Here is a 26,345-nt window from a genome sequence, read left to right as displayed (position 1 = left end):
AAACATAAATATTAAAGATGTTTTATATGGTCAATGCAAAGGCATTAAATCAAAAACAAAGGATGCCCAGAGAATATTTGTTTGCTTATAATAGAGATCGTAGAAAGTAAGAGGAAAATAATGAGGGAAATCTGAAAGACTTAATCCAGTTTTTAAATTATATGGACTTGAAATGCAATACATAGTGATTGCTTTCAGAGAAGAAAGACTCAATGTCCTGCGTAAGAGTTAACCTTGGAAGTGTTGACTTGGCCAAAAAGTTCCTTCTGGTTTTTCGGTAGCATCGTATAGAAAAGCCCCAGTGAACTTTTTGGCCAACCTGTAGCACTTGTGCATTATTCTAGAGAGGAAACATGGATACTTGAAAAAGTATGAATGGACAATTCATTTGGCAGTTATCAAAAGTATACCATGTGCCAACCATGGGGCTATGCTCTAAGAAAATTTTTAAATGAATAAAATTCTAACCTAGACTAGATTCCCCTAGAAGCAGACCTTGAAACAATGGCTTAAGTAACAATGACTTACTTATATGGTGATCTCAGGCAGTACCTGTAGGAGAGCAGGACAGTGAAATATGTAAAGGAAAGAAGCCAGTAATTGAGCCAATTACTGAGCAGGTTACTGCTGTGAACAACTAGAGTCCAGCCCCAGTTAGTGAAGTCTGAGTGAAAGTGAAAGTGAAGTCGCTCAGTTGTGTCCGACTCTTTGTGACCCCATGAACTATAGCCCACCAGGCTCCTCCGTCCATGGGATTTTCCAGGCAAGAATACTGGAGTGGGGTGCCATTTCCTTCTCCAGGGGATCTTCTTGACCCAGGGATTGAACCCAGGTCTCCTGCATTGCAGGCAGACTCTTTACCATCTGAGCCACCAGGGAAGCCCTTAAGTCTGAGAGATGGTGAAAAATACACCTGACAGTTGTTATCAATAAGGGGCAGTTATCTCCCACATCTCATCCATCATTGGCTGATTGACTTGTCAGTTCTCTACAGTAAGATTTCTACCACTCTACTAAAATCATTTTCTGCATGATCTTCAGGAAATCTCTTGTGGTCAAAGCCAGTGGATACTTTTGGTATGGGTTTTTGGAAATCTGACTGCTTAGGTCCAGGTGTTGGCTCTTGCATTCACTATCTGTATGACTTTAGGCCAGTTCTTTAACATAGCCCCTATTTCTTCATTGGTTAAATGAGGAGAACAGCAACAACAGTAATGACACAAACAATGATACCTACCTCATAAGATTATCATGGTGGTTAAATGAGTTACATGTAAAGAGCTTAACACAGTACTTTAAGCAGAGCGGGTATTCAAATAATGTTTTATTATGATTTGTATTGGCTCCTGTGACATCTGTGGTATATAAAAGTGTTAATCACACTTGTGTTTTTGAAATTTTCTCTTATCCACGTTTCTTTGGACATGCCCTTTCCAGGTGGCCCTCCTTCCTCTCTAGCCATTCATCCATCTGATTGACTACTTATGCTGTATCCTGTCTTTGTGTTGTATTTTCCAGGACTCCATCTTTAACCCTCTGTTTTGCTCAGTCTATATACCATACCAATGAGAATGTGTTCATATTTGTGGCTTCAATTTTTACTTTTCTCTAGTGATTTCTAATCCTGAATTTCTCTGTCTCCCAAAATATGCAGCTGTGCCATAGCATCTTCAGTCCAACTGACTGAAATGATAGTCCTATATAGGAGATCCTCAGAACTTTCCACTGGATTAGTCTAAGACTGAACTCATTGCCTTTTCCTTAGAACCATTGATCTGTATCCCTTGTGAAAGTGAAAGCATTGTCGCTCAGCCATTTCTCTTTGCACCCCCAAGGACTGGAGCCCACCAGGCTTCTCTGTCTGTGGAATTCTCAGGCAAGAATACTGGAGTGGGTAGCCATTCTCTTATCCAGAGGATCTTCCTGATCGAGGGATCAAACCCTGGTCTCCTGCATTATGGGCAGATTAGATTCTTTACCACTGAGCCACCAGGGAAGCCCCTTTATTCCTTGAGGAGATGATAAATAACACCTTCATTTAACAGGCACCAACCAACCAGCAGCCAGGGAATCTTAGACGCCATTGTTTCCCCAGTGCTTAGGCTAATGCCTGGTATCAATAGATGATAAAGAAAATGGTAATTGGCAGGATGGAATATTGATGCAGAGGGGTAGATGGATTGTTGAGTAACCTATAAATCTGTTTCTTTAAGTATTATCTCATGATCATCCACAATTGAAGGTCAGAGATGAGAAAGTACATGTTTAGTGGGGTGCATACCCAGTAAACCATTTTCTGTTAGTAATTTATACACACATGATCCCTTGGGGATAAAAACCTTCATTGCTGTGATTGAACAGGCACTCAAATGGTATGTTTGTCTGAAATGATGGTATAGACTATAGAAGCTTCCTTCATTTTCCACAATTAAGAAATATCTACCCACATGATCAGAGAAACTGCTTTCCTTCTTTCTAATATAAAGTGATGACCTTTTAAAAACATAAATTATGTCTATCCGATTGAAATGAATATAAGATGCACAAAATATTCACTGGCATAAATGCAAATGGCTTACCATGGTTTTGTCAAAAAATACTAGGCATTCTAAACATTTTGATAGCATAGTAAAATGTTACCAATTAAAGCTAATTAAGGCAAATTGTAATCATAGCCTTTTAGAGGAAAGTCAATTTTATTATTTCCAAATACATGTAATATGCGTATAACAATAGGCCAAGGAAAATAAAGACGTGCCAGCTATGCATAGCAAAATAGCTTGCTATGATAAGTTGGAAAACGGTTTGCAATCAGGTTATCAATTGTTTCTATGATTGATAAAAAATTCCAGAACACTTAAAGAGACGTTTGCTTCTATTTTAAATTGCTTTTTTATAATAGCATTTACACTAGTAATTTTGTAAACTGAAGATTAAACAGACTAGTTAATAACTGTAAATCTCAACTATAATAAGTGCTATACTACCCAGTGGGGGAACAACAGCAATGCAACAAGCAAACAAAAAAATGGTTTTCACAGATTACAAGGAGGTACTGACATTTAAAAAGAGGGTGACATGTTAAGCAAAGTTGAAATATAATATGCTGAGTGGATTTGCAATGCAGAGCAAACACCCAAACCAAAATGAATTCAATAAAACAGTATCTATCATGAGTGTCACTTACTCAGTTTTACCTATTCCAGGCACCAGATTCTTTCATTCATGTCACAGGCACTAATCTTGTGGGGTCTATTTAGCCCTGATGGTTATTTATAAAATATCTCAAGTACGTCTTTAACTCATAACTTGGAATAATTTAAGAGAGGCAACAACAGGTTTAATTAAGAAGACCTAAGCTTATGCCATGAAATAAGAAGCACAGTACTGTGCTGTATAAATTTTATTTGTCCGTTGCCCGTCTCTACCGCATTCTCCACTCTGGGAGGCTAATGTGTGTCATCAGTGGTCTCCCATGTCCTCTGGCTTCCAGTTGATTTAGCCACTGGGGAGTGGGAGTTGGAAATAGAAGAAAGAGGGCAGAGAGGTCAGGATATTTATTCTCCTAGTGCCCTACCCATGAAGTTGCTTCAGGCTATGTCCCTTGACAAAAGGTTACTGCTCTTCTCAAGGTGCTTTCTTATGATTCTCAGCTTCTGGCCACTTCTCCCTCCCCTGATATCTTGGGCCTAGATGTAGTAAAATCTCCACTGCTGCAAGACCCAGTTTCTTATATTATCTCTGGTGATTTTCCTACACCCTGATTGTGTTATAATTTGTTCCTTTGTAAATAAATCGCTCAGATTATCCAGGCCAGATCAAGCTGAGATATTCCACAGGACAGTGTGGGGACATTGAAGGGTTTAAGTGAGGGAGCGGGTGATTAGATTTATCTTGTTTATTACTGTGTCTACAATGTGCAAGTTACATTGGAAAATAGACTTGAGACAGAGAAACTATGTAGTCTATTGCAAACACGTAGGCAGAAAATGATAGAGCTTTGCATTGGCAATGTGTGGAAACAAGGAAGGAGTTCTGTATGAGAGAAATTAGTAGCCAATTATATATGGTGTTTTGCAAGGCTTAGGGAAAATTCTAGAATGTCTGTCAGATTTCCTGCTTAAGGAATAAAATAAATAGTGGTTTTATTACTTGTTTTCTATGGCATTATTTCCATTTTATGAAATCAGCTTAAAGAAAGGATTACATGGCCCTCAAAGAAAAGAAAAAAAAATCTTGTCATGTTTATTTTGAATATTCTAAAATATTCCAGAGCAGAATCTATAGGGAATTGCTATCTTTGACTCACAAGAATATAAAAAAATAGCTTCAGTGTAAGTCTGTCCTACTTGTAGAATATAACTGGCGTGAATTCTAAAATATTGTTACAAGAAGTTTCTAAATATGCAGGAAAAAAAATTTTGAGACCAAGTGGTTTTCTTGGGAGTTGAGAGACATATCAATAGGGGAGTGAGGAAGTGAGATAGGTAAGGCAAGACAGCCAATTAAGGATGATACATAATCAAGCAGGTTACCACGATGACCCACTAGAGCTTTATCCCACTGGGAAAGCTCTGGAACCTTTATAAAACACATATCTCAAAGTTATCTTCCGTAGCATCAAGGGTGCTCTCATGTTCATACCCCAGTGCCTACCATCAGCCATTGATGAGAGGCTGCTTCTGGGAGGCAGGGTGGTGAGAGAGTGGAGAGGGGATGGCAAAGCATACTCTTTGGGGCAACACAAAGCCTACAAGCAACAAAATGTCAGTGATAGTATTGGAAATAAGGCTGCTGGGCACTGAAGTGATAAACGTGGGGAATTTGGACATTCTGTTATAGGAGCTTTCAAAAAGGTTATTCATATTTTGCTCCAGAGATGAAGAACAGACAGAGTTAAATTTTTCACTTACACTATTGATGTTCTAGGTCACTTTCAGGAAGTTGACTTAACAAAAACTCATGTTTGCCTTTTAAAAAAGTAAGAAATACTACTGTCCGTCATGCTAGCTGTAACACAATGAGCAATTTCTTTCATAAGTAATAAAAAATGTGAGATAATATTTGGATGTTCAATTTCATATGTCTTCTCCAGACTAGCATTTACTCCCACATATTCATTTTTCCTTCTCTTTCAGTTGAAAGAATTCAGAGTCAGTGGGATGAAGTACAGGAACACCTTCAGAACCGGAGGCAGCAGTTAAATGAAATGTTAAAGGATTCAACACAATGGCTGGAAGCTAAGGAAGAAGCTGAGCAGGTGGTGGGGCAGGCCAGAGCCAAGCTTGAGACATGGAAGGAGGGTCCCTACACAATGGATGCAATCCAAAGGAAGATCACAGAAACCAAGGTTAGTATCAAAGATATGTTCTTAAAATACGCTGGATAAAATTATACCGTGGATTAAAATTTAATGGTTTTGTATGTAAATTTATTAAAAGAAAACATAGACTGAGGGGAAAAAATCTATATAGTCTTCTTGGATGGATGGCTTCCATTTCTAAATTAGTCATTGTTTAGACTACACCAAGCTACACAGCTTGTTTTTAATACTAGACTTATTTGAAAAATGAACCCTGAAATCTCAATAGGTGAGTTACAGTGATGATTAATTCCTTGGTTGTGTCATAGTCCAATAGAGGTCAAAGAACTCTTCTTGGGAGCTTTCCCCTAAATGGTGAGTGGCAGATTCAGGATTTTCTAATTTTATTAAACTAGAATTTTCAAATCATGTCTGCCCTAAGTCACCACAGAAGAATAAGAAAGAATGTGGTAAAGACATGGGGTTTTAGGGCCAGGCCTCAAAACTGTGGACATTACTTCCATCCATATCCCATTGACCAGAACTTATTCCAAATTTAATTTCAGGAAGAATAAGTTGGAATAACGAACTGGTGAACTTTTAGCTGCTCCTCGCCGTAGCTAGTTTTCCAAAGGGTCTGAACAGCTAAGAGGACACAGTTTTTATTTCTATGACAAGAATGTTAGAAAGCCATAAGTTTGTAGTATTTCACAAACTTAGTACATTTGTTGGAGGCATCGTCTAAGTGAACAAAAATTCTCACTTTCACAAGATGTTTGTTACCACTAAAATGTTCTCCCTTTGATAAGGGTAGATGAATTAGGAATTTCTAAGGATGGTTTTTCCAATTTCTCATTTGATTATGTGAAATACAGAATCCATGTGGTTATTCTTGAGGGTTCTGCTCTCATCAATCAGGTACTCAGTATGTCACGCTATTTCATTTTTCTCTCAAAAATTTAAGATTCTATGAATCTAGCAGATAATGGAACAGATTGGTTAACTCGTAAGGAGAGATTACATGGAAAAGTAGTTTGGACTGGACCCTTGGGTTTGAAATGAGGGGAAGGAGAGGTGAGAGGTGTATAAAGATAGAATTGATCAGAGCAAGAAGACTCTGAAAATTGGCAGTTAAGAAATACTCTTAAAACATACAAGAACCCTAAAGTGATTGGCAAGAATAATTAAGGTTTAATAGCTTCTGAAAGAGCAAGGGGCTTTAAATAAGAGACAGAAAGAGTTGCAAAAGTAAATATGAAAGGAGGAAACAAAACAGTTTTTTCATCAAAACAAGCAAGGTGTTTTGGACACCTAAAACAAAGACAAGATTATATTATAATTGCTATCCTTATCAAACTTTTGAAACAAAAATTTTCTTTTGAATAGTCAGTCTAAAACTGTGCCTTAAAATGGCTCAGCCGTTATCTTTGGAAACTTATGTTTTTGTTTGTGATATTTAGGAATTTAATGATATATATTGTTACAACTTCAGTGTAGGTTCCTAACACAAATAGAGATGACTAAAGCTGTAATTTTCATGTCCATTTCCTAAATAACATATGCTAAAGCTAAAGTAATACTAATACTGACATTTAGCGAATACTTGGTACTTGTCAAAAACTATGCTAATCACGGCATATATTGGCTTAGTTCATCCTCCCGAAAACTTTTCATGAAAAGTAGTATTATTGTTCCCAGTTTATGTATAAGAAAACTGAAAGCCTAGTGAAGTTCAGTAACTTCTCTTAATAGCAATAGAGTTGGAATATGAATGCAGAGCAATTACTTTTGTAAATGACCTCCCAGATTTCTTCTTTAACCCACTGTCTGTGTGGCTTAAACAGCTCAAAAAACACTGTAAGTATCCAAAAGGGAGAAAATTGTGGTTGTGAACTGACACATAAGATTACCAGTGAGCCAACAGGTGGAAAATGAAAGTAGTGAAACAGCCTACTAGGGAGAAGTTTTCATATTCCATTTTACTATGGAAAAACTAAAAAGATAAGTGTAGATTATATTCCATTTTTAATGAAACTCCAGTGTTTAATTCTTATAAAAGTCAGGGATCCTGATAAAGTGGAGGACTGCCTTTATGTCTGCTGTGTTATCACTCCTGAGTGATATTAGCTGGCTTATCACTTACAATTTTCTTTTAGGAAAAAAGTGTGAAGATAGACATAATAGACACTGGTTAACTTGACCAGAATCTCCTTACTCCATGAATGCTTTCTTATTCTCTGTATCTAGGATTAGCATAGAGATGGTGAGCCTAATAGTCAGTCATCAGACTGTATCTATCGACTTGGAGAGCTGTAATTTCAGTAGCCAGCTTTCCTTGGAGTAGCATCGCTGATGACTACCCTCCTCGTCACAATGAAACAGTTTCAAAGCCAACCACTGGCCCTGTTATACTCTTTGAAAACTGAAACCAGTCGTCATACCTGAACTAATGAAAAAAATCACTCATCATTCTGATATTTTAATGATTCATAATTGCTAACATTTGTCTATAGTTTCTTCTGCTTCTTACCTACATATTTTTAATTGTCTTCATATTGTAGATAAAATGTTGAATTCTTATTTTAAAGGTAGTATTATCATATAAATATATATGTTGCTGTATAAGTTTTAATAATTATAATTTTAACTATAATATTGCATTCAGTTCCATCTTTCACCATTTCCCTACTAATTTAGAAAACCTCTGCTCTTGGTTAGACAAAATAGTAGATTAAACATTGAAATAACAGCCCCTTCACAAAGTAAAAGTCAAATCTGAGATGGCATCTGAGAAAAGTCCATCTTGAAAGCATGTACAAGGTAGAAGGAGATAGCAGCAGGAGAGTATTTGGCAAAAGAATAGACTGTAGATGGTCCACTGAGTCAACAGTTAATGAGCAGATTAAGAGATGCCCATAATGTATGTCTAGTTTCTTTCTTTCCTATAATAACCCTGAATTTTTTGTAAACAAAGCATAAAGTAAGTAGGTGATTTTGTTAACTGCACGGCTTCATTTGCTCTTCTACATGGACCTAGTAAAGTAATATATATATTTTTTTGAGATGGAAAGACAGATATTAGGGGAAATCATGCAAGATTTCCATCCTAATCAAAATATTTGCCAATAGGCCATAGCAGAAGAGATGATGCCATTTAATTTTTGTAAGAGGTAAGATGGCACACAATTGGCACCTAAAACTGCCAGCAGTGGTCATCTTTGGCTTTCTTGTATTTGGCACAATCTGGGTTTACTCCACAACCTGTTTCCCAGGCTGTTAAGATTAGTCTAAACTTGGCAGTGGATTCTTTGGAAAAAGTATTTCTTAATGATTTTAAACTTTCTTTTCCGGTGTCAAGAGAGATTTACCCAGACTCAGAGTTTTCATTTATTTTTCCCCCTTTCAGCTTTTGAAAGAGCAATTCCTTTTTTGTCTGTCTTGTGATTGCTTTTGTGTCAAATTCAGCATAAAAGCTTTTCAAACGTGATGGCATTAGCTGTTTTGTGCTTGGCTGAGCTAAGAGTACATGAATTCAAAAGAGAAGTGAAATCTTGTTTGAGCCTAGCTGATTTGGCTATATAATACTTAAAACTATCTGAGGTGAGAAACTCAGTAATTTATCAAATTATTAAATACAGGTTTCTGAGGCTGTAAAATATCTGGTTTTGAAGACATTCATTTGGGAACTGGAAACAGAGTGTAATCATGTAATTAGTAATAATTTTAAAAGTTGATCTTATATGTAGTAAATCTAGTAGCTTTTTGAGGATTGAAAATTATTTTACTAGAAAGAAACTAACCAGGGAGAACTTCTTTTTCAAACATAGATGCAGAGCCTGACTGTTTTCATTTTAAGAGGGAATGAGTGGTATTAGATAGTATCTTTATCTACCAAAAAGATATATATACAGTAATGGAAGCTAAATCCTCCTTTCATATATTTTATTTACTATTTAGATGAGCATTGGAGAAGGAAATGGCAACCCACTCCAGTGGTCTTGCCTGGAGAATCCCAGGGACGGAGGAGCCTGGTGGGCTGCTGTCTATGGGGTCGCACAGAGTTGGACACGACTGAAACGACTTAGCAGCAGCAGATGAGCATAAAATTAAACCAGCAAATTGACCCCAATGGTAGTTTTAGGCTTGGATTTCTGATACAGTAATGACAAATTTTATTAGCAAACTTCTTGCTAGGGCCTGCCATTTATTCATGCATTTTCTATATTTCCTTTTGCTCTCCCCTAAAGATTCCATGTGATTAAGGAGAAAGAATCAGTACCTAATGGTACATTTCCTCTCAAAGTATGCATGAGTATATTAAACTTCTCAAAGCATACAGAGTGCTTCCTACATCACTGATAGAGCACAAGAAAAATAATGGGTAGTTTCCCAGGCCCTACTATAGTATATAAATGTTTAGTGCAGTCACCAAGAGTTGGATGGCATTATGCTCTGATTGCACCATATTTTGCCTTAGTTCCTTTTCAGAGTTTAACTTATTCCATGCTTGAAAATATGATGTGGCAACTCTGTAAATCCACTCCTCCATACAAGCAGCAAATTGCAAAATTGTTAAAATTGCTTTTTCTAAACTCTGGAAATTAACCAAAGGTTGGCAACAATATGTAATCTACTGAATTTCACTAAGAACAGCAGGGTTTGAGGCTTTTTAACTTGGCCTATTCCCATTACTTTCTTCCAACTACACAGTAGCCTTAAAAATAAACAATCTTAGATATGCAGATGACACCACCCTTATGGCAGAAAATGAAGAGGAACTAAAAAGCCTCTTGATGAAAGTGAAAGTGGAGAGTGAAAAAGTTGGCTTAAAGCTCAACATTCAGAAAACAAAGATCATGGCATCTGGTCCCATCACGTCATGGGAAATAGATGGGGAAACAGTGGAAACAGTGTCAGACTTTATTTTTGGGGGATCCAAAGTCACTGCAGATGGTGACTTCAGCCATGAAATTAAAAGAGGCTTACTCCTTGGAAGGAAAGTTATGAGCAACCTAGATAGCATATTCAAAAGCAGAGACCTTACTTTGCCAACAAAGGTTCGTCTAGTCAAGGCTATGGTTTTCCCAGTGGTCATGTATGGATGTGAGAGTTGGACTGTGAAGAAAGCTGAGCACCGAAGAATTGATGCTTTTGAACTGTGGTGTTGGAGAAGACTCTTGTGAGTCCCTTGGACTGCTAGGAGATCCAACCAGAATGCCTTCATTCTGAAGGAGATCAGCCCTGGGATTTCTTTGGAAGGAATGATGCTAAAGCTGAAACTCCAGTACTTTGGCCACCTCATGCGAAGAGTTGACTCATTGGAAAAGACTCTGATGCTGGGAGGGATTCGGGGCAGGAGGAGAAGGGGACAACAGAGGATGAGATGGCTGGATGGCATCACTGACTCGATGGACGTGAGTCTCAGTGAACTCCGGGAGTTGGTGATGGACAGGGAGGCCTGGCGTGCTGTGATTCATGGGGTCGCAAAGAGTTGGACACGACTGAGCAACTGAACTCAACTGAACTGAAAGCTACCAGAGAAAGAGAATAGAATTTATATAAAACATGTTTTCTGACCACAGCAGTATAAAACTAGAAATCAATTACAGAAAGAAAAATGGGAAAGGTGCAAACATGTGGAGACTAAATAATATGCTACTAAAAAAGCAATGGGCCAATGAAGAAATCAAAAGGGAAATCAGAAAATACCTCAAGACCGATTAAAACTCCAAAAATCTATGGGATGCATCAAAAGAAGGCTAAGAGGACAGTTTATAGTGTTGTAGGCCTTCCTCAAGAAAAAAGAAAAATCTCAAATAAGTAGCCTAACCAACCACCTAAAAGAATTAGAAAAAGAACAAAACCAAAGTCAGCAGAAGGAAGGGAGTAATAAAGATAATATGAGGGGAAATAAAATATAAACAAACAAAAGAAAAGATCAATGAAACCAGGAGATATTTTTTGAAAGACAAACAAAATTGATAAACTTTTAGCCAGGTTCACCAAGAAGAGAGAGAATACACAATAAACAAGATAAATGAAAGAAGAGAAATAACAGTCAATTTTAGAGAGATACCAAAAAATTCTTAATACCACAAATACTTACATGCCAACAAATTGGATGGCCCAGAGAAAAAAAGGCAATTTTCTAAAAATATATAATAGGCCAAGATTGAATCAAGAAGAACTAGACAGGGATAAATTGGGAGATTGGAATTGATATATGTACACTATTGATATTTTATATAGAAAAAATAACCAATGAGAATCTATTGTATAGCTCAGAGAACTCTACTCAGTGCTCTGTGGTAACCTAAATGGGAAGGGAATCCAAAAGTGAGGAGATATATGTATATATATAGTTGATTTGCTTTGGAGTACGTTGTAAAGCAGTTATACCCCAATAAAAAGTAATTTCAAAAAAGAATCAAATAATTAGAACAGACTAGTCACTATGGTAAAATTCAGTTTGTAGTTAAAAAAAAAGAAAACTCCCAGCAAACAATAGTCCAGGACCAGATTGGTTAACAGGGGAATTCTACCAAACATATAAAGAAGAACTAATACCTGTCCTTCTCAAACTTTTCCAAAAAGGTTGAAGAGGATAGAACATTCCAGAATTCATTCTACAAGGCCACCATTACCCTAGTGTGAAAACCAGACAAAGACACTACCAAAAAAAAAAAAAAGGAAATTATAGGCCAATACCTTTGATGTGTATCAATACAAAACCTCAACAAAATGTTAGCAAACCAAATCCATTGATACATATAAAGGATCATATGTCATGATCAAGTTGGATTACAGATGGTTCAATATTTGCAAATCAATATACCACATTAACAAAAAGAAAGGTAAAAATCACATGATCACCTCAATAGATGCAGAAAAAGCATTTGATGAAATTCAGTATCCATTCATCAAAAAATAAAAAACTCAACAAAGTTAGCATAGAGGGAACATATTAATATCTCAAGTTAATAAAGGCTGTTTATGATAGACCCACAGCTAACATCGTACTCAGTAGTGAAAAGCTGAAAGCCTTTCCTCTGTATTCAGAAAAAAGACAAGGAAGCCCACTCTCACCACTTCTATTTGACATAGTATTGGCAGTCCTAGCCGTAGCAGTCAGACAAGAAAAAGAAGACAAGTCATTCAAATTGAAATGAAAAAAAGCAAAACTATCACTATTTATAGATAAAGTAATGCTTTATGTAGAAAACCCTAAATAAAGTCTCCACTCAAAAACTAGTAGAACGAATAAATGAATTCAGCAGATTTGCAGGATAAAGGATTAATATACAGAAATTTGTTGCTTTTCTATACACTAATAATGAACTATCAGAAAGAGAAAGTTAGAAAACAATCTTATTTAAAATCACATCAAAAAGAATAAAAAGCCTTGGAATAAACTTAACCAAAGAGGTGAAAGACCTATACTCTGATGAGGTAAATTAAAGGTAATGCAAAGAAAGAGAAAGATATTTTGTGTTCTTGGATTGGAAGAATATTGTCAAAATGCCCATACCACCTACAGCAATTTACAGATTTAATGCAATCCCTATCAAAATACCCATGACATTTTTCACAAAATTAGAACAAATAATCCTAAAATTCATGTGAAACCATAAAAGACTTTAAATTGTTCAAGCAATATTTAAAAAAAAAGAAAAAAGCTGGAGGTGTCACCTTAGACTACAGCAATCAAAACAGCATGGTATTGGCACAAACAGACTTGTAGATAAATGGGACATAATAGAGAGACCAAAAATAAACCCACACACCTATGATTAATCTATGCCAAAGGAGGCTGGAATATCCAATGAAGAAAAGACAGTCTCTTCAAGAAGTGGTGCCTGATAAACTGGACAGCTACATGTAAAAGAATGATATTATAACATTTCCTCACACCATATACAAAAATAAACTCAAAATGGATAAAAGGTCCAAATGGAAGACCTGAAACCATAGAACTCCTATAGGCAGAACACTTTCTGACATAAATCACAGCAAGATTTTTTTGGCTGTCTCTCCTAAGGCAAAAGAAATAAAAGCAGAAATAAACAATGGGACCTAATTAAACTTAAAAGCTTTTGCATAGCAAAGGAAACCATCAACAAAATGAAAAAACAACTTACAAACTGGGAGAAAATATTTGCAAATGATGCTACTGACAAGGGATTAGTCTTCAGAATATGCAAACAGCTCATACAGCTTAATATCAGAAAACAACCGAATCAAAAAATGGGAAGAAGATCTGAGTAGACATTTTTCCAAAGTAAATATTCCAATGGCCAATAGGCACATGAAAAGGCACATTCACTAATTTTTAGAGAAATGCAAATCAAAGCATCAGTGAGATATCACCTCACACTTGTCAGAATGTGCATGCATGGTCAGAATGGCTATCATCAAAAGGTCTGCAAATAACACGTGTTGACAAGGATGTGAAGAAAAAGGAAACTCTTGTACACCTTTTGGTGGGTATGTAAATTGGTGTAGCTGCAATGGAAAACAGTATGGAGGTCCCTTTAAAAACCAAAAATAGAACTAAAAATTCCATCCCAGTGTATATATCTGGGAAAAAATGACAACAGTAACTTGAAAAGATACTTGCACCCCAGTATTCATAGCAGCACTAATTACAATTACCAAGATGTGGAAGCAACCCAAAGGCCCATCAACAGATGAATGGACAAAGAAGATGTGGTACATCTGTGCAGTGAAATATCGGTCATGAAAAGGAATGAAATTTTGCCATTTGTAGCAACGTGAATGGACCTAATATTATCCTTAGTGAAGTAAGTCATACAGAGAAAAGACAGTATATAATATTATTTATATATGGAATCTAAAAATAATACAGATGGATATATATGCAAAACAGAATCAGACTCACAGACTGAATATTTTCCTCTGAGATCAGAAACAAGGTAAATACGTCTGCTCTCACCACTTCTTCAGTCGTGTCCAACTCTTTGTGACGCTATGCACTGTAGCTTCCCAGACCCCTCAGTCTTTCCAGGTGGCTCAGATGGTATAAAAAAAAAAAAAAAATCTGCTTGCAATGCAGGAGACCTGGGTTCAATCCCTGGGTTAGAATGATCCCCTGGAGGATGGAATGGCAATCCACTCCAATATTCTTAAGCTTCCCAGGTGGCACTAGTGGTAAAGAGCCCGCCTGCTAATGCAGGAGACAACAGAGAAACAGGTTCAATCCCTTGGTCAGGAAGGTCCTCTGGAGTAGGAAATGGCAACCCACTCCAGTATTCTTGCCTGGAGAATCCCATGGACAGAGGACCCTGGTGGGCTACAGTCCATATGGTCACAAAGAGTCAGACAAATGAAGCAAAGCATTCTTCTATTCTTCTTCCTCACCGCTTCTGTTTACCACTGTACTGGAAGTTTAGGTTGGGAAAATAGGCATGAAAAATAGGTAAAAATTATCCATATTGGAAAGGAAAAATTAAAATTATCCCTGTTTGCAGATGACATTATCTAGTATATAGATAGTTCTAAGGAATACACTACAACTGTATAAAACTAATAAGTTAATTCAGCAAATTTGCAGGATGTAAGATCAAAATACAAAAAACAGTGCTTTTTCTATAAACTGACAGTGAATAATCTGAACAGTGAAATTCACAAAATTATTCCATTTATTGAATAAATAGCAACAAAATATTAGGAATAAGAAAAATGCAAGACTTTTCTGTTGAGAACTACAATGCTAAAAGAATTTAAAGTTTAAGTAAATGGAAAAGCATGCCATATTCCCACTTCAAAAAACTTCATATTGTTAAGATACCCATATCCCAAAATTGACCTACAGACTCTCTGTAGTTCTTATCAAAATCCTCACTGATTTTCCTATATAAATCGACAAGTAGATCCTAAAATTCGTACTGAAATACAAAGGACAAAAAATAGCAAAAGTAACCTTGAAAAAAGCACAAAGTTGGAGGACACACAATTTCTAATTTCAAAGCTTACTAGAAAGCTAGTAATCAAGATGGTGTGGTACTGACATCAAAATAGATATATAGACCAATGAAATAAAATTGAATATGCAGAACTAAATCCTTGCATTTATAGTCAATTGATTGTTGGCAAGAATGCCTAGACAATTCAAAGGTAAAAGCATATTTTTGTTCAAAACTTCATGCTTGCATCACTGAATTATCCACATACAAAATAATGAAGTTTGACCCTACCTCAGACCATACAGAAAAAATAATTTAAAATGTATCTTAGAGCTAAATATAAGAACGAAGATATTACAACTCTTATAAGACAACAAAGGAGCACAATGAGTTAGGCAGTGTGTTCTCTGAAAAGACACCAAAAGCCAAAGTGCAGAGAAAAAATATATAAATTGGACTTGATCAAAATTGAAAATTTTGTGCTGCAAGCAATATTATAAAGAAAGTTAAAAGATGACCCACAGAATGAGAGAAAATATTTGCAAATCATCTATCTGATAAGACTTGTATGCAGAATACATAAAGAACTCTTAAACCTCAGCAAGAACAAGAAGGACTCAATCATAAATCAGCAAAGGATTTTTAAAACATTTTTTCAAAGATGTACAAATGACTAATAAGCACACAAAGTGATGGTTAATATCCTTTGTCATAAAGAAAATACAAATTAAAACCACAATGAGATAACCACTTCATACACTCTAGGGTCATACTTGAGTAGGTATGTCAGTCAGGATAGGCTAAGTTACGCCACACTAACAAACTATCCCCAAATCTAGAGACAACACAAAGTTTGTGTTTTGTTCATCTTATGTGTCAAGTGTAGATTCACAAGGGCATTCTACTTAGCTTACTCAGGGACTGCAGCTGATGAGAGCAGCATCTTGATACATACTTCCAGGATCACAGAGTCTGGAACACAATGAATGAAGCCATTTACTCTTAAACCGCCTGCCTGAAACTGGCATGTAGACAAAATCAATTGTTACTATCCCCAATTCAGTGGGGATGCAGATATGTGATCATCTAGTATGAAAAAAAGCACTGAATGTTTATGAACAATAATGTATGTAGTGTACCACTCATGGGATTTGAAAATAGCTGTGGAGATGCTACTTTCTGGGAATGTGTCCTCTGGTGTTCTGTCTGGAATCATTTCTACCCAACCAAATCCACACCCTCTCAACCAGACTTCTTAGATGCCTGGGGTAGCTGGGTGATTTGTTCATTACAACACTGCTTCAGCCTTTTAATAAAGTCAGCAAATTAAAGAAAGAGCACAGATAAAGAGAATGCTTTCCAAAATGTCATAATGAAATTAAGGTAATGAAGCACTTGGAGGGCTCTCCTCCCTTCTTTTTGTATAAAACTTATTCCAAAGAAGCTGGAAGAGAAATGGGGCCTGAAAGTAACGAAGGGGAAAAATAAATTGTATGCCATTAGTTTAATTATAAAAATTCATTACATGAAGCCATGTAAGACAGAAAATAATGGAACTCTAATGGGTTGGCCGATAACACATTTACTAGCCTGCTCTCAGCTTGTAGTCATTGTCAAAAGGACAAAGAAGTAGCAACTTTGGTATGTAGTCCTCAAAGCTGTTGAAAAGATGAATCATGTCCAGTAAGCTGGAAAATGAGGGCTGTTTTTTCAAATAGTATCCCCTGTATACACTGTTACTTTCTGAAACAGTGTTGTTTAGTAATGTCAGAAGTTTAATAGATGAGTCTTGAAGTTAATGGTGAAAGGCTTTACTTTTGAAATGGCTTCCTTACAGATATTTTAACATTTCTATTATATATACATAAAGAGGTTTTATAGGTCATTTTAATTCACACAAACAAGACAGAAATTGTATTTCCTTTTCCCAATAAATATGTATAGAACATTAATTCATACTCAGGAGTAAATTGTTTAGTGATTTTTTAATAAACTATGTATTTTTTGCTGTCTCTGTTTGGCAATGTGTTACTTTATTATACATAATAAATTTCCAATCATGCTATAATCATCAAGGATACTATTTTATATTCTTCAAAATCCAATTATAATAAATCCAACTGTCTTCCTTAAAATCTTTTATGTGGAAGCATATCTTCTTTAAGTAGATTAAACCCTGAATTTGAAAGCCAAGAAAACTACATTTTTGTGATGTTTCTTTCACTGACAAGCTATGTCACCTTCATCAAGTCACTTAACCTTTTAGAGGTTTTGCATAAGAGGAAAGTGTTGCAGGAAGAGGAGTCCCTTCCAGAGTCCAAGAGTAGGCTCCTGTCTAACGCTTGGAAATGAATTGTCCGAGAAGACACCTGTATTGACAAAGCAAGAGACTTTATTGGGAAGTGGTGCCTGAGTGGAGAGAGCAGGAGGGTAAGGGAACCCAGGAGAACTGCTCTGCCACGTGACTCATGGTCCTGGGTTTTATGGTGATGGGGTTAGTTTGGGGGTTGTCTCTGGCCAATCACTCTGACTCAGGGTTCTTCCTGGTGTCGTGCGCATTGCTTAGCCAAGATGGACTCCAACAAGGAGGATTCTGGGAGATTGGTAGGACATGTGGCATCTCCTTTATACCTTTCTGGAATGCTTCCTGTTGGTGCTGGCTTGTTCTGTGTTCCTTACCAGGACTTCCTGTCCTAAAATGATTCATGCAAATGGTTACTATGGTGCCTGACCAGGGTAAGCGGTTTCAATCAGTGTTTCCCCTCACAAAAGGAGACAGAGAAAAGGAGGTAGCAAAAGATGAAAGTGGATATTTATGTAAGGATCATATATTTGAGGGAGAGGTCATATACCCAAGGAGGGACATTTTAACTTCGTCTTGTAGGTAACAGGGAGCCATTGAAAGGTTTAGCAGAGGAGTAATATGGTTAATATTTGTATTTTAAAAAGATTGCTTGAGCATCTATCCAAGGATGGAAGGTCTGGTTTGGAAGTAAAAGGAGGGAACCAATAAAAAGGTTATTGCAAAGTCCAAGTAAGAGGTGATGAGGGCTTAAATTAAGGCAGTAGCCATGGAGGTAGAACATTTGGATATAAGGGCACATTGTGATATAACATTTTTATGGGTATGCACCAGCCTCCTTCACTAGCTGAGGATCAACCTACACTAAGGAGAAGAAGGTTGGGCTAGGGACAGAATCTTTGTGAATACCCACATTAAGGGACAGGCAGAAAAAGGAATACTTGAGCCTTAAGAATATAGAGAGGACACCCAAAAAGAGGGGGGCCAGGAAGGATAGAGCCTCAAGAAGGACAGAGCAGTCAGTAGCACCAGTCGCTGTCTGGAAATCAAATAAATAAGAACCTAGAACTGTCCACAGACATTGATCATTGCTGACTGAATTGGTTAACTATTTTTGCAAAAATGCAGCATGACAACCTCATGACACTATTAGCATACAACTATAAGCATGTATTTCTTAAGTTTGCAGCTTGTCTGGGTGACATTGCCACACGTAGCAGGTTGGGTGGAGTGCCTCTCTGTCACATGTCACTCATCCTTCTCCAGTGATGGGCAGGCCAGCCCACTACATGTTTGATAATGGCAGCCGTGCAGAAGGGCCAGCCCCAAGGCAGAAGCACATTTTCAGCCTCTGCTTGTGTCATGTCTGTTAACATCCCACTAGACTTAGGCAAAACAAGTCATATGGCCAAGCTCACTGTCAAGGCCAGGAAGGTCAGTTGTGCCTTTTGTAGCAGGAAATTCAAAGTCACACGGCAAAGGGCATGGATACAAGGTGGGGAAAAGAACTGAGGTCAGTAATCCGATTTGCCACAGTGACTTCTTTCAGAATAGTTTTACTGAGATGGCAGTGGCAGAAGCCTGATTCTGATGAATTGTGCAGTGGCGGAAATGTAATCAAGTTGAGGCAATGAGTGAGTGAATATTCGCCTTTTGAGGAGCTTAACTGTGAAGGGAAAGAAAATGATAGCAGATTTTGTTGCTGGTTAAAGATGGGGAAGAGGCTCATGTTTGAAAGCTGTGGAGAAAGATCTTGCAGAGAGGAAAGAGGTTGAAAAGACAGAAAAGGGAGTGCATAGAGGAATAAGAGGAGGAGTGTCAATTTGGAGGAAACAGTGTCCTTCAGCACAAGTCAGCTCTTCCCCTGAGACTGGAGAGAAATTTATGCTTGATGTTAAACTGTGTGTACTCAGTCACTCAGTCATGTCTGACTCTTTGCAATCCCACGGACTGTAGCCTGCCAGGCTCCTCTGTTCATGGGATTCTTTACGCAAGAATACTGGTGTGGGTTGCCACACCCTCCTCCAGGGGATCTTCCTGACCCAGAGACCGAACCCGAGTCTCCCACATTGGCAGGCAATTCTTTGCCACTGAGCCACCAGGGAAGCATACGGAGGGGGTTTGGTGGATGTATAGTGCAGATACACAAGGCACAGTGCCTGGAGAGAGGCAGCCAAAGGGCAGAGAAGATTTTCTATATTTAAATTTGTCTTGTCTTGCCTTAAAATATGAGTTTTATTTCACACAAGCAATTTGATTTTGATTTTGAGCTCATAACACACCTAAGGCATAAGCAGTATAAGGAGCCCCATCCTGTTTTACAGACAACAAAGCTGGAACCCAAAAGGTTGAAGGCTTTAAGATCAAACTGCAAGACAATGGCCAGTCCAGACTTCCTGGGAACATGCCTTTTCATTATTCTGCATGGCTTTTCATGATGTTCCTTTGAGTGAGAGCCATTAAAATTTTTTAAATCGAGTTCACCTAAAACAAACCTGAAGTTCACTTGTGGGTGAACATCCCAAAACACGTTTGATAAGACAACTTATACAATACTCAACTTGAAAGTTTTAATTGTAGGTCTGCATACTCACAGATTCCTGGGTGACTCGGTGGTAAATAACATCGCCTGCCAATGCAGGAGATGCAAGAGATGTAGGTTCAATCCCTGAGTCAGTAAGATCCCCTGGAAAAGGGCGTGGCAACCCACTCCAGTATTTTTGCCTGGGAAATTCCATGGACAGAGGAGCCTGGTGGGCTACAGTCCTTGGGGTCACAAAGAGTCGGACACAACTGAACACACACACATACTGCATACTCACATTTATCTTCTAAATTAAAGGGAGTCTTTTAGAGGTACGGCATTGTAGACAATGTCTATGAAATAGTGGGTCCCTTTCTTTCATTGAATGGAGGCTCACTGTTGTGGCTGTAGTGTGGTTCATTAGAAATAGCAGTAGCAGTAGTCATAGTAGTAGTAGTGATTATAACTAATACTTTTTTAATGCTTTGGGTATACCAGGCACCACTCTGTTTTCCCTGGATTTTATAAATTCATCCTCATATTAATCTTTCAAGGTAATAAATACTGTTAATATACATATTTAATAAGGGGGAAACTGAGGCACAGAGAGCATAATTAATTTTCCCATTTGTCACATCATTAGTAAGTGATCAAGTCAGGATTCAAACCCAGTAGGCTCATTCTGTTGTCCAAGCTCTTAAATACTCTTTCCCTTCCTCCTTTGTTTTCTCCCGTGTTGGGTCAATATTCCTAAAAAGAGTTCTGACAAAGAAAAAAGAGAAGGTAAATGTTAAAAAATTTGTATACTCAAAATTCTTGAATTCAACTTGTGCCATAATCTATAATCATTTTTTTCTGTCTAAAACACTGTGTAAATACAGAGCACATATTGTAGCAGCATCATATGAGGTTTGAATATGAAAATTTCTTTCCTGGTTGGGGACACAGTCTTATAAGAATTGAGCATTTTCTATTCTTCATAAAAAACACACACATGCCTCCAAAATCATCTTTTTTTTATAGGCTAGTGCTCACAGTATTTTAAATTTCTTCATACGCCATGATCACCACACAATTCCCTGTAGAGTATACCATTGTAAATGGAATTCAGAAGTAAAAAGAATGTGTGTGAATTCCATTGTATTTTGAATTTACACTTCTGTGGTCTGGCCTTGTCCCAGGACTGAATTTCACAGTAGTAGGCAAAGCTGATCAAGGTCATTGTTCATGTTGTGAATGACACTTGGCTAAAGCCCAAGGTGATCAACATATTAATACCTTAGGAGGAAGGAAACCAGTCTGTTCTGTCTTTAAGGGAGAAAAGGGTGCTGCCTTGAGAACCTTTGAGTTTAGATAAGGGCCTAAGCCCTGTCAATGTGAGTCAAGGTCAGTAGGATTTTTTTCTTTTTAATCCTACATCACAGCAAAACCTGAGCAGTAAGCAGTGAAGAGCAGCGTTCAGTCAAGATTTCCTTAGGTATAAAAATTTAAATTTCAGTGTGAATACAAATTTGAAGCAAAATATATGGCCTGTGTATTCTTCTCTTACAAGCATTAAAGTATACCAAAAATCTCTGGTTTGAAGTCAACCCTTACTGTTTTATTACCTTTTCCTATGAAGTCTCTAATTAAATTTTACCCTGCTATGTCCTTCAAGATTCTGGAAAATTCCAGCATAGTTTTCAACTTCTACTTTTGGTATTTTTTATGATCTATAGATTCAAACCAAAGAATGTATCTCTTATATCTAAACTTTCAAGTAGTTACCCATGAGTGAGAGTTGACTTCCAAGATTGGCTTTCCTAGATAAATGATTTTAATTACACTTATTAAAATTATAATTAGCATTTTATATTGCTAAATCTCCGGGAGGAGGAAATGCCAACCCACTCCAGTATTCCTGCCTGAAAGATCCCATGGACAGAGGAGCCTGGTGGGCTACAGTCCAAAAGATTGCAAAGACTTGGACACGACTGAGCAACTAATAAGCATGTACACATTGCTAAATCTCTACAGATACACTCTGATGTTGGTTCATAATAGGTGTTTTTTTAGCATTTGCATTTTTCTTCAAAAGGAATTACTTTACAGAAAGGTAACTAAGTTATCAGTGTCAGTTTTGTAGATTCTTATGCTGCCAATTAGAGATTTAATAGATGATTGATAATAAGCTGTTCTTTTAAGCTCTGAATACCATCTTCTGGATAAGGGTCTTTCATATCTTAATGTACATTACTTTTAACACTGTAGGTTAAAAGTGGCTTAAGTGAAGAGGGAAAGGGGAAAAGGTAATTTTGTACTATAGGAAATTTCTAGAAAGGCAAAGTCTTTGGTGTGTGTGTGTTTCACCTCAGAAAGGCTTTTGTTCAGCGTGAGGCTATAAAAGTGGAAAAGGAGTTTATAAGGAGAAGCGGGTAGTCCACAAAGTTAAATTTTAATTACTGTGTAGTACAGTGACTATACTCTGTACCTTTAAAAATTGTCTCCCTTTTTATAGCAAAACAGTGATGCTGGCTTTGGTTGGTTGCTGCTAGTTCAATTATCTGGGTCTATTTGCTGTTTGCAATAAATGCAACAGTCTAGAATAGACTATTCTAATTAACTGAGAAATGCCAGATTGTATAATGACTATACATTTTCAAGGAGCAAGAGTCTACTCAAATATACTGAAACTATGCTGAATGTACTAGTATTTGATTTTTATCATCATAAATCGTATTAAGATAAAAGAACACATATTAAAACAAGAGCAATTACTCTTTTCACAAACAACATTTAGTTTCAGTTTTCTCTTTTCCCCTTCCAGTTCATGTCAATGTACTCTTACAGATTTAAGAAATACAGTGATGATAGAAATTGTGTTCTGTTTTTGTCCTTAGGACTTCTGTGCACATGTACTGCATATTAGACCATTGGGTTGATGTATTGTCTTATTTTAATGTCCTCTCATTAAACATTGAAATTGTTTCTCATTTTTTACTATCTTAGTTAATGAAGATCTTTATTCCTATAACGTATTTCTTTTAAATATTTTACTGGGACAAAATATTAAAACTAGATTACTGAGTCAATGGGAATAAGCATTTGTATTTCACTTGATATATATTGCCAAACTGTCCTAATAGATACCATTCCCAGAAATAGTATATCAATGTGCTAGTTTGGCTACAGTCTTTCCAGCTTTGGATTTTTTTTTTAACTTAATTGGTGTCAAATTGTAATACTGTATGTTTTTCATTTATTAGAAAGTTGATTTTTTCTCTTTCTATAAAAATAGCTTTTATTCTTCCTCTTATTTCAATTACCTGTTACTATTCCTTTGTCCATTTAACCCACCATGTTGGATTTGGTCTTAGTAATTTAATAATACTATAATGTTTATAAGCCTCTCCCATGCATTTGAAGCAATGTTTAATAGAAATGTATGGTTAATATGCATCCAAATGCGCCTATCATTGGTTTATTTCTTTCTTTGGTATATGATATTTCAAGTGATAAAATAGTATAAATGCTTTGATAATACTCAATTGTTAAAGATAATAAAAGAAAACATAGATCATTTGGTTTAACAAAATTTATATATTTAAAATTTTATTCTGATTTTAAAGTAGAATAGTTGTAAGTATTATGAATAGGCCAATCCTTTAAAGAAGTTCAAAACAAGAATAACAGCATTTTTTTTTTTTTGGAAGCTCCATATTTTCTGTATGCAACTTTAGTTGAGTGCCAGTAGATGGCACTAATTACATAAACAATTCAACAAGTTAATGACGGGGGTGGGGGGAAATGCATGTGTTATTTTTTTCTGTTCAAATTTTGGTATATGTCATATATTCAACAATGATTTGGGAGCTTATTTTTATAGTTTTTTCTCTCCCATGATAAAAAGACAATTAAGCCAAGGTTGTTTCCAATTAATTGCTACTAAATTGAAATACCTGATACTGAGTATTGCTCAAGATGCTGCATTTGAAAACTTTTGTCATGAAAAGTGAGTTAGCTTATACTGTCAAGATTGACTAAACCACACAGGGTCAGTGAAAAGCAGTCATGCAGACATGCTCTGACCCAAGGATTCAGAAGTTACTTATGAGAAAGTCCAACTAGAGATTTCAGAGAAAAGTGACATTCATTCTCTTTTTCCATGTGCATCTATAGCAGTTGGCCAAAGACCTCCGCCAGTGGCAGATAAATGTAGATGTGGCAAATGACTTGGCACTGAAACTTCTCCGGGATTATTCTGCAGATGATACCCGAAAGGTACACATGATAACAGAGAACATCAATGCCTCTTGGGCAAGCATTCATAAAAGGTATGAACTCCATTATTTCTAAAACTATTTGCTGACTTCCATGATGGGGTGGTGACCCTGGGTAGACAATGCAGATTTGCTTTCCCATCCTACTAACCTGGGGCTTGCAAGGATCCAAGATGAGAAATGCCAACTAAACTCACATTCTTTCTGAAGTCCTCTTATTTTAAAGATGAGGGACCTGAAGACTGGTGAAATCAAATGACTTGCCCACAGTCAGAAAGGTAGTGACATAGCTGTGCAATTAGATAAAAACAAAAGATGGATTTGTAGGTAGATGAGCCATTTACCAGTTTGCTTTGAGAACTCTATCCAGAGAAATATTGTTCTATTCCATCACGATGCATACTGCCCCATCTTTAATCTGACAAGGAAGTCATTTTGGGGTTCATGATGGAGTTACAGCTACTGATGGTGCCATCATTGTATCTCACTCTGCGTACCCAATAGGAAAATTTGTGCAGTGTAGCATGACTCATAATTTCATTTCCCATTATATACCTAATGGCAATCAATGGCTCTTAGAGACACCATCTCCTCAAACTAGGTCCTGTCTCTTTGTTATCTAGTCTTAACCCCTTGGGCTTTTCTTTCATTAGCATTATCCTAATTATATTAATAAAATTATAAACAAAAACATGAATTATGTAACTAATTGTTAAATGATTGTCCTTCACATTAGTCTAAACTCCCTGAGGACAAAGGCTATCTTTCTTCTTTGACATATCCTGAACCAGGTGATGCAGTAGGGAGCTGGTAAACATTTGTGTTTTTCTAATTGAAATGTAGCTGATATACAATATTATGTTAGTTTCTGATAAACTACCTAGTAATTTGACATTTGCACATATTATGAAATGATCATTATGTTAAGCCTAGTAACCATCTGTCCCCATACAAAGTTATAACAATGTTATTGACCATATTCCTTGTACTGTATGTTATATCCCTATTGCTTATTTATTTTATAACTGGAGATTTATACCTCTTAATCCCCTGCACTTATTTCACCCCTTTACCTTCTCTTCCCTTCTGGAAACCACCCATTTGTTCTCTGGCTATATGAGCTGTTTTCATTATGTTTTGTCTGTTTTTGTTTTGTTTTAGATTCCACATATGAGATCATACAGTATTTGTCTTTGTCTAACTTATTCACTTAGCATGATATCCTCTAGATCCATCTATGTTGTCACAGATGGCAAGATTCTAATATTTATAGCTGAGTAATATTTCAACCTAGACAGCATATTAAAAAGCAGAGACATTACTTTGCCAACAAAGGTCCATCTAGTCAAAGCTTTGGTTTTTCCAGTAGTCATGTATGGATGTTCTAAGAGTTGGACTATAAAGAAGACTGAGCACCAAAGTATTGATGCTTTTGAACTGTGGTGTTGGAGAAGACTCTTGAGAGTCCCTTGGACTGCAAGGAGATCCAACCAGTCCATCCTAAAGGACATCAGTCCTGAATATTCATTGGAAGGGCTGATGTTGAAGCTGAAACTCCAATACTTTGACCACCTGATGTGAAGAACTGACTCATTGGAAAAGACCCTGATGTTGGGAAAGATTGAAGGTGGGAGGAGAAGGGGACGCCAGAGGATGAGATGGTTGGATGGCATCACCGCCTCAATGGACATGAGTTTGAGTAAACTCCAGGAGTTGGTGATGGACAGGGAGGCCTGGTGTGCTGCAGTCCAGCACACCAGGGTTTGCAAAGAGTCAGAGTGAGCGACTGAACTGAACTGAAATTACATTTTTCACTGACCCAAAAGAATCTGTGATTTGCCAAGCTAATTTGACTCATGCCTCTAACGTTCTTCCATGTTTCCTTCTCACATACACTCTACAAAAATTCATCCACTTGCGTAGTTTCAGTCTGCTGATGACTATCCACTTATACCATTTGCAGCTGAGAGTCATCTTTGAATTTCAGACCAGCATATCCGATTTACTTCTTTTTATTGTGATGTCCCATAAGAAT

The 26,345-nt window shown here is 36.9% G+C and overlaps 1 protein-coding gene across 9 annotated transcripts in view; it reads left to right on the top strand.

Annotated features, from left to right (window-relative positions):
* Positions 1–26,345, top strand: part of DMD (dystrophin) — a 2,402,664-nt gene that overhangs the window by 1,803,668 nt on the left and 572,651 nt on the right. For all 9 annotated transcript variants that reach the window (XM_025277237.3, XM_045164452.1, XM_045164449.1 and 6 more), the window contains 2 exons: positions 5,139–5,350; positions 24,210–24,364. In XM_025277237.3, the coding sequence (XP_025133022.3) occupies positions 5,139–5,350; positions 24,210–24,364 (367 nt within the window). The remainder of the gene's footprint in view (positions 1–5,138; positions 5,351–24,209; positions 24,365–26,345) is intronic.

Source organism: Bubalus bubalis, chromosome X (assembly GCF_019923935.1).
Source record: "Bubalus bubalis isolate 160015118507 breed Murrah chromosome X, NDDB_SH_1, whole genome shotgun sequence".
Taxonomy (NCBI): Eukaryota; Metazoa; Chordata; class Mammalia; order Artiodactyla; family Bovidae; genus Bubalus; species Bubalus bubalis.
This window is presented reverse-complemented; position numbering and strand designations above follow the sequence as displayed.